Here is a 9,889-nt window from a genome sequence, read left to right as displayed (position 1 = left end):
TGAAGCAAGCAGAGCACTCACAGGACATTGAGGACAACATGTGTATTCAAAACTCGCCTTCCTCTAACAGCACCATGTGGGCCCTACAAGACAGTAAAGCCCTCTTCAGGTTCAATTGCTAATAAGATCACAACTTGGAAGACAAACTTAGAGTACTGTACTTTCTTTTCCTGTTTCTTCAGATTACATGGGACAGAACTGGTGTTCATTTTGACAAAATGATTCCCATTTTAAGAGATGTTGAACACATACCAACCAATATATGATAAATATGTATGAAATATACAGGTTTACAGAATGGAGGGCACACCCAGCACCACATCACCTTCACTTCCAGAAGAAGATGCAGAAGAAGAATGTGACCCTTGATTTCATTCAATTCCTCTGCGATAGTAAAACGAACCACCTCACCAGCATCACCAGCCTGCATTCTCACCGGAGCACCTGCCGGGGGTGGGGTGGGGGTAACATTGCGTCATCGATGACGCTTCTGAAGGTAGGAAAGTCTTCTAACTGTAGTTTCCAATGTAGAACACTAGAGGGCACCACCCTTTCAATTTATTCAAAAACCAAAAAGTTTTTCATGGTACATATTTAATTTGCCTTGGGGGATCACTCCTACAGTGTGAGTGAAGTGTTCACTTCCCCTCGCCGCCATCCCGTTTGCTGAATGCACACTCACTTCCTCTCGCTGGGGATTATGAGCTGAAGTCACACTGACCCATGTGGAAGCCACGTCGCTCGGTGATAAGTATCCTGAACGACACATCTGTCAAACCAAGAGATATTATTGTGTTATTCATGTACCACAAGCCTGTTTCCTTTCCTGCATGAATATTCACTGAGAATAGCCTAGCACTATATCTGCGCACAATAAAGTGAGTACTCACAGAAAGATTACAAACATACATACAGTACTGTGCAAAAGTTTTAGACAGGTGTGAAAAAATGCTGTAAAGTAAGAATGCTTTCAAAAATGGACATGTTAATAGATTATATTTATCAATTAACAAAATGCAAAGTGAGTGAACATAAGAAAAATCTACATCAAATCAATATTTGGTGTGACCACCCTTTGCCTTCAAAACAACATCAGTTCTTCTAGGTACACTTGCACACAGTTTTTGAAGGAATTCGGCAAGTAGGTTGGCCCAAACATCTTGGAGAACTAACCACAGTTCTTCTGTGGATTTAGGCAGCCTCAGTTGCTTCTCTCTCTTCATGTAATCCCAGACAGACTCAATGATGTTGAGATCAGGGCTCTGTGGGGGCCATACCATCACTTCCAGGACTCCTTGTTCTTCTTTATGCTGAAGATAGTTCTTAATGACTTTTGCTGTATGTTTGGGGTCGTTGTCATGCTGCAGAATTAATTTGGGGCCAATCCGATGCCTCCCTGATGGTATTGCATGATGGGTAAGTATCTGCCTGTACTTCTCAGCATTGAGGAGACCATTAATTCTGACCAAATCCCCAACTCCATTTGCAGAAATGCAGCCCCAAACTTGCAGGGAACCTCCACCATGCTTCACTGTTGCCCGCAGACACTCATTCGTGTACCGCTCTCCAGCCCTTCGGCGAACAAACTGCCTTCTGCTACAGCCAAATATTTCAAATTTTGACTCTTCAGACCAGAGCACCTGCTGCCATTTTTCTGCACCCCAGTTCCTGTGTTTTCGTGCATAATTGAGTCGCTTGGCCTTGTTTCCATGTCGGAGGTATGGCTTTTTGGCTGCAAGTCTTCCATGAAGGCCACTTCTGACCAGACTTCTCCGGACACTAGATGGGTGTACCAGGGTCCCACTGTTTTCTGCCAATTCTGAGCTGATGGCATTACTGGACATCTTCCGATTGCGAAGGGAAGTTAGCATGATGTGTCTTTCATCTGCTGCAGTAAGTTTCCTTGGCCGACCACTGCGTCTACGGTCCTCAAAATTGCCTGTCTCTTTGTGCTTCTTCAAAAGAGCTTGGACAGTACATCTGGAAACCCCTATCTGCCTTGAAATTTCTGCCTGGGAGAGACCTTGCTGATGCAGTATAACTACCTTGTGTCTTGTTGCTGTGTTCAGTCTTGCCATGATGTATGACTTTTGACAGTAAACTCCTTGTTAGCTGAGTTTGGCTGTTCCTCACCCAGTTTTATTACTCCTACACAGCTGTTTCTGTTTCAGTTAATGATTGTGTTTAAACCTACTTATTGAATTGATGATCATTAGCACCTGTTTGGTATAATTGTTTAATCATACACCTGACTATATGCCTACAGAATCCCTGACTTTGTGCAAGTGTACCTAGAAGAATTCATGCTGTTTTGAAGGCAAAGGGTGGTCACACCAAATATGGATTTGATGTAGATTTTTCTTCTGTTCACTCACTTTGCATTTTGTTAATTGATAAATATAATCTATTAACATGTTTATTTTTTAAAGCATTCTTACTTTACAGCATTTTTTCACACCTGCCTAAAACTTTTGCACAGTACTGTATAAATTAGTAATACTGTATCACTACTGATAGGATACTATTGGTGGTAAGAGTTAGATGTTTCAAATAGTTCTGATGCCAGTACACACACACACAGTGCTGGTGTAGATTAGATAAGGCAGGCGGGGCAGATTGACAGGCCCTGTCAGTATTAAGAGAGACTAAGCGTCATGTTCCTATTTCTCTTGTGTTTCTCAGTGAGATACACAGCCTCTTCCTGTTTCAGCTCATCAGACTGCTCACCCTTTTTAAAGATGCACGCAGTAAATCCCTTGCTGTTAAAAGGGCATCTACAGTCCTGATTCGCTCCTACTGATGCAAAGCCACCTTCAATATTAACCGTTAGCGGTCCATTTATTCAGCGTTTGTCAGGTGCGTCAGGTCCAATTTATTTTCATTCACGCTGTTTATTTTACATGCGCTGTTTAAAACAATTTTTTTTCAGAGTAAAACAGGTTTAAAAGGCACTGCATTGCAAAAGGACACTGAGTACTGCATCTCCAGCGAAGCCCCACCCCTTGTTTGCTGTATTTTTCACATACCTCTTCATATTCTTGCATACTGATAAATCCTCTCCTGATCACTCGTTTTATAATCGAACTCCTCAATAATGCGTTGCAAGTCATTTTTTTTATTACTATAACATCTCAAAAAGCTCAGCAAATGTCCATGATATTCTTTGAGCGCTGGATGGGGAAGCAGCTATCTTCTTTGTTTGTGTCTGTGTTGTCTCTGTGGTGCAGGGGCTATGTGTACTGCTCAGACACGCCCCCTTTTTTTTCTGCTTCTCTCGGCTCCTATCAGTCTCACTTGACTATTGACCTGGTCTGACGTAGGACAGCAAAGGGTTAAGGCCACTCCCTCTGTTCAGTATTAAGCCACTTCCTGTGTTCAGTATTAATGCCACTCCCTGTGTTCAGTATTAAGCTACTCCCTGTGTTCAGTATTAAGCCACTCCCTGTGTTCAGTTTTAAGCCACTCCCTGTGTTATTAAGCGACTCCCTGTGTTCAGTATTAAGCCCACAATCAGCAGTCCCAAACTTTATCAAGCCTCTTTAAGAACAACAACTGTTTTATTAGTTTTTTTTTTTTTTTTTTTTAAACAAACCCTCTTAAAACTTCGATGCAACATGATTCAATTAATTTGCATTTGGGTAGAAACTAAAACAGAAGAAATCATGATAATAAATTGGAACAGTTTGCATCTAGAATTATTAAACAAACAAGAAACAATAAAGTGTTTTATAGAAAGCTTGATAAGAACCGCTAAATAATCGAAATCCTACCATACTACATTTCTGTAAATAAATTCTGTACCCGTATATTGTGGTTTTAGTGTGTCAGCAGCCAGGGTTCCTGTGAGGGTCAGGGTGTCAGCAGCCAGCGTCTCTGTGAGGGTCAGTGTGTCAGCAGCCAGGGTTCCTGTGAGGGTCAGGGTGTCAGCAGCCAACGTCTCTGTGAGGGTCAGTGTGTCAGCAGCCAGCGTCTCTGTGAGGGTCAGGGTGTCAGCAGCCAGGGTCTCTGTGAGGGTCAGTGTGTCAGCAGCCAGGGTTCCTGTGAGGGTCAGTGTGTCAGCAGCCAGGGTTCCTGTGAGGGTCAGTTTGTCAGCAGCCAACGTCTCTGTGAGGGTCAATGAGTCAGCAGCCAGCGTCTCTGTGAGGGTCAGTGTGTCAGCAGCCAGGGTTCCTGTGAGGGTCAGGGTGTCAGCAGCCAGGGTTCCTGTGAGGGTCAGGGTGTCAGCAGCCAGGGTCTCTGTGAGGGTCAGGGTGTCAGCAGCCAGGGCTCCTGTGAGGGTCAGGGTGTCAGCAGCCAGCGTCTCTGTGAGGGTCAGTGTGTCAGCAGCCAGGGTTCCTGTGAGGGTCAGGGTGTCAGCAGCCAGGGTCTCTGTGAGGGTCAGTGTGTCAGCAGCCAGGGTTCCTGTGAGGGTCAGGTTGACCTGTGCGGGAGCTCTGCTCAGTGCATACATAGTAAACAGGAAAGAGATCACAATGGAGGGAAGAGATGCGATAGAGTTGGCAGGGACTCCTCGCCTTTGTCACATAAACAGCTTGCTCTTTCCGACAAGCAGAGCCTGCAAATCTAATTACACTGATACAGGTATTTGTGTGCTTAATGACATGATCGACTCATACCCCCTTTCAGCATTAATCAGAGAACAATATACAAAGGGTGTGGAAACACCTGCAATATGCAACACACACTTGTGTGTTAAAATAATGGGCTGACCCTGACAAAGCTGATTATTCTTGTATTTCATCCTATAAAAGATGCATTGCCGTGTTTCAGCCACCACGGGCATGGCAGTGGAGAGAGAGCTGGAAGAAGGAGCTTGGTTGGCAGGTGCGTCTGTGTTCAAGCCTGTACAAAGTACTGATGTTTCACGAAGAACAGAACAAGCACTGCCCCTGCGTTCCATTGTGGAGAATGTAACACGTTGTAGACCATGAAATCAGTGCTGGTCATGGTGGCCCTACACCCCATTGACACTGTTATGGCAGGTGTTTGCATTATTTTTAAATGGGATTACAAATTACAGTTCTGCTGCTGTTACAAATCAGATGACTTACAAACAAACAAACAAAAACAATAACAAGTATGACGCGTGCTGTATCGAAACAGTCTAGCTATGAAGGGTTTGTGTTTAATTAGTTTAAATGCTTCTAGCAAGTCAAAACTGCATCTATTCTATTAAAACACTCTGAAGGCAATATGACTAGAACCGTTTTTTTTTTTATTTATAGGATATTAAACAAAGCTACACCAGCGACCTGACTCAAGCATGCTTCTTTTATTCATCATTTTTAAAAAAAAATAGAGGGAGGCGTGTCGCCGCCGCCAGGCACCATGAGTGCGCATGTGCAGCTGCTTCCCACAAGGAAAGACTTTGCGCAGCCGAGACTCAGCGCTTCAAACGCTCCAGAGCTAAACTAGCCGCAGTTGTATCTGAACGACAAGGAACACGACATGCCGGTCACAGAGAAAGACCTGGCCGAGGACGCGCCATGGAAGCGGATCCAGCAGAACACCTTCACCCGCTGGTTCAACGAGCACCTGAAGTGCGTGAACAAGCGGGTAGGTAACCTGCAGACTGACCTGGCCGACGGGCTCCGGCTCATCGCGCTCCTGGAGGTGCTGAGCCAGAAGAAAATGTACAGAAAGTACAACCAGAGACCCACCTTCCGGCAGATGCAGCTGGAGAACGTGTCGGTGGCCCTGGAGTTCCTGGACAAGGAGAACATCAAGCTGGTGTCCATAGGTGAGTCACAGCGACCTGACCAGCGCACACTGTCAGGTGACCCGGCTCACAGGCTGGCGGTACCAACGCCAGTACAGACGCGAAACTGCCTGCGTGGGGCTCGTTCTGCTCAATAACTTGTGTAAAGGTAGCATGCGTGGAATTGGGGTTATAATGAAGGAACAGTACCCCTGACGAGCACCATTATCGTGAGCAGGTGGTATGGCGGCAGGTGGTGGAGTGACGTATTTCTTGTTGTGCACCTGTCTGTTTTGAACAGTACAGTAACCAGGCCATAGTGCAGGGCTACAGGTGAACTTATTTTTACTTGGAAAACAATAGCGCAAGAAACACAAACCCCTTTTTCCTATTTATTTATCTTCCGTTTACTGTACAATTTGTATGCGGTGTCTGAATCATGCTAATGACTGGATTCCAGCACATTCCTATGTAAATCGGTATACTACTACAAAGCAGGGTGTACGTGAGTAGAATTCACATGGTGTGCCTGACTTTGACCGGGACGCGGTGTGGGCGGTTCGGCTAGTTGTTTAGGTGAGATTAGGATCATGGATGTGGTCGGCCCGCATTCCTGTGTTGTTATTCCGTTGTGTTCTGTAATCTTTGTAATGATTCACAGAGGTTACCGCCGTGTGGGAAAGTATGGGACTTGCAGCAGAGTTGCGCCGCCCGAGCCCTCACTAAACCAGACTCGGTTTGTGTGTGTGTGAGCGCCGCCAGACAGGGGGACTGCGCGGTACCGCGGCTCCATTCAAACTGTCGGATACGTGAACTGTGTGTTATATTACACAATAATATAATTTTAATAAAATGTGTTATTATTTTTTAATAATATGAATCCCACTACATAAAACATTAGTGCGTATTTTATGGAACTAATTTTCCTCTTGTGTTTGTGTAGCGGACACACACACACACACACACACACACACACACACACATATATATATATATATATATATATATATATATATATATATATATATATATATATATATATATATATGTGTGTGTGTGTTTTAGCCTCACTACGCGGTGTGCTGTAGTGTAATATTGCAGCTCTTTACACAGCAATGAGTGTAGTGAATAGTCCGGTTAATAATTTTGTTTTTTTCAATACCAATTTATTGTAACAGAACAGAAGACGGTTTTGTTTTTCAAAGCTGTGGGAAACAGAATGTAATATATATAATAATAATAATAATAATAATATTAATAATAATAATAATAATAATAAACACTGTTTTCTGTTAGAATGGCATTGCAGACAGGATTTCCACATCAGACTGCACTCACTCGGTCGGTATCCGCAATAGTTTAATCAGATTGTGGACTCACGCCCCAATGTGCCAGTTTGTTTCTCTTGCTTCAGTACAGATATGTGTCATTCCTGTAAAGGTAAATCGAGCAGTCAAAACACAGGAAAACATTGCCATGGAAACACACTAACTATAATGCCCGAGTGGAACTGAACCTGGGAGCCAGGTTCTCGCTGCGTGAAATGTTTTTTTTTTTGGTTTTAGTGCTTGATACAGAAAGGCCCTACTTGAACGGAAATTACACACACGGAGCCCGCTGAAAGTTTACGCGGTATGGACATACAGTGAGCCTATCCCTCCAGTAGCAATGAGATTGACTCCTGCAACACTTACACCTCGTGAAACTATTGGATAATCATATTCCCCTTATTACATTTCTGTTAACTCAGCTTTGTATACGAGCTATTGTTCATGATACAACTGATAACCTCCCACTGCTCAGATTTTGACAGAAGCATGCTTATTGTGCCCATGGTGTGTCCCTCAAGCTAGAATCGTTGGGGAATTATAATAACTTCAATATATATATATATATATATATATATATATATATATATATATATATATATATATATATATACTTAGTGTGGTAAAGGTCCAGAGGATTCAGTCTTATATCATGTACTGTGTAACATTGAATTCTTAGCTGTTAATTACCTATTGAGCGTGTTCTGCACTGTCCTCGTTTGTGCTTACATCATTATTTGCAATGCTTGCAAACTCAAGGCTGTCAAACTCTCCCATTGAGGGTCCAGGATTCTCAACTAAAAATACCAAAGGTCCCAGAGGACATTTTGTTTGGGGGGGGGGTCCAAACTTTTACAACCCGTCAGGGTCATTTTCATGTTTCAGTACAACTGTTCTAGACCACCAAGTTGGAAAATAAAATTTCAAAAATGTATTGTTATTTTTTTGTGTTTTTAGCACAAATTTTCGGAGTTAGCCACAAGCAGAACATTTCTGTCTAAAAGAACGAAGAACAAAACGGCTTAGCAACAGAATCCACAAAAGCACAATTCCAACTTGCAGTTCTATATTGCAAACTATACATGCTTTGCTCTCAGCTCCAGAAGACACCAAGCTCTAGAAAATGGGAAGTGAAATCCTGCTGATTTCTTGATACTGCATCAGCATAGTTAAAATCAAACTGAAATGGAGGGGAGCTGTTAGGGATGTGCTTTTGGTAATTTTTTTATGAGCGTTTAAACGCTTTGCAGTGTCAGCGTTCAGATCATATTTACACACACCCACACTCTCTTTATATTACAGTGAGTACATTTTAAGCAAATAAACCCTAAATAAACAAATGTTTTAACATCGCAAAGACTAAAGACTAAGAGATATTTTTGGAATAGTGTGTTATTTATTAAAAAAAAAAAAAAAAAAGATGAACATCACCCGCTGTACGCTATGGGCTCCCGAGTGGCTCATCTGGTTAAGAAACTTCGAGTGGAGTGCAGGATGCGCCCTATAGCCTGGAGGTCGCTTGTTTGAGTCCAGGCCATTCGATTGACGACCCTAGACAGGAGCCCCCGGGGGGCGGCACACAATTGGACGAGTGCCAGGGTGTCCTCGGCTCACCGCGCACCAGCGACCCTTGTGGTCTGGCCGGATGCCTGCGGGCTTGCCTGGAAGATGCCTGGGAGCTGCGTTTTCCTCCGACGCTGTAGCTCTGAGGTGGCTGCACATTGAGTCTGCAGTGTGAGAAAAAAAGCGGTCGGCTGATGGCACACTTCAGAGGACAGCGTGTATTCGTCTTTGCCGCTCTGGAGTCAGCGCGGTGGTGGTAGCGGTGAGCTGAGCCTAAAAACAATTGGATATGCTAAATTGTGAGAAAATAATAAAATCATTGTTGACTACTAAATTTATAAACAAAACAAAAAAAAAAAGTTTGCGGTCTTTGATAGTAGGGGTAGGATTTTTGAGATCTATTGTTGCTCGAGACGAATGCTTGAGCATTACAATTTCGAGTACTTTCCTCAACCACTCTCCTCTACACACTGTACTAGTGTACAGAAACCTCCCAAACATTGCCACAAGTCCTGTTTTAAATGCCAAACTAACACACAATCAAGTAGTATATTAAGTGATTAATATAATGTTTACCTTCTTGTGCAGTTAATTGTATATGGTCAAGTAATACTAAATAATGTCAAGTATTCAAATTCACATATTCACACAACTTTACATTAAATTGTAAAGAGACGCCTGGCCTGCCTGTTTGAAGTATGTCTCAAGGGTTCTTTGCTTTAGTGCAGTAGTTCCAACATACAAATAAAAACTGTACTGAACATAAATGGCTGTTCGGTCCAAAAGCTTACAGAACAATTTCAAGTCAAAAAAGCCTTCCACCTATGGGAAGAATGGGGTCCATGAGTCTGTGGTAATTGTAACTTTTTCTCCTTTTGAACATTTTGAATGAACAGCTGCAGCACGATTTTCTTTAAGTTTTTTCAGTCTCTGTTATTGTTTTATGGGTCGGCACAGTATTGGGATAATCTTGCATCAATTTCAAAACTGCTGAATTCATGATTCACATGCTCTGTCCTCATAGGGGATAACGTGATCACGCCCTGTTCGGCCTGATCTATAGCAAATGTTATGGATGTTTGCTTTTTATTGCCATCAGTAGCTCCATCCACAGTAATTCTGAATGTTTTCATTTCAAATGGTGAAGCATTGAACTTGTGTTTTTGTGGTACGACAATTTTATGTGGCATAATTATTTACATAGCACGGTTTTCTCATTCCTCAAAATACTTCCAAACGTGGCTTCCTTTGTTTAGAGATGCTATTTTAAATATAGAACAAACTCAGTAAATACACTTGT

General features: G+C 42.8%; 1 protein-coding gene across 3 annotated transcripts in view; it reads left to right on the top strand.

The window, feature by feature from the left end:
* Positions 1-5,369: 5,369 nt before the first annotated feature.
* The window catches only part of LOC121298072 (filamin-B), a 112,707-nt gene continuing 108,187 nt past the window's right edge, over positions 5,370-9,889 (top strand). For 2 of the 3 annotated variants that reach the window (XM_041224859.1, XM_041224858.1), the window contains exon 1: positions 5,370-5,740. In XM_041224859.1, coding sequence (XP_041080793.1) covers positions 5,449-5,740 — 292 coding nt within the window. In that variant the 5' untranslated portion in view covers positions 5,370-5,448. The remainder of the gene's footprint in view (positions 5,741-9,889) is intronic. The other variant, XM_041224857.1, reaches the window with a different exon arrangement.

Source organism: Polyodon spathula, chromosome 23 (genome assembly GCF_017654505.1).
Source record: "Polyodon spathula isolate WHYD16114869_AA chromosome 23, ASM1765450v1, whole genome shotgun sequence".
NCBI classification, from domain to species: domain Eukaryota; kingdom Metazoa; phylum Chordata; class Actinopteri; order Acipenseriformes; family Polyodontidae; genus Polyodon; species Polyodon spathula.
Note: the sequence above shows the minus strand (reverse complement) of the source record. Positions and strands in the feature narration are given on the sequence as shown.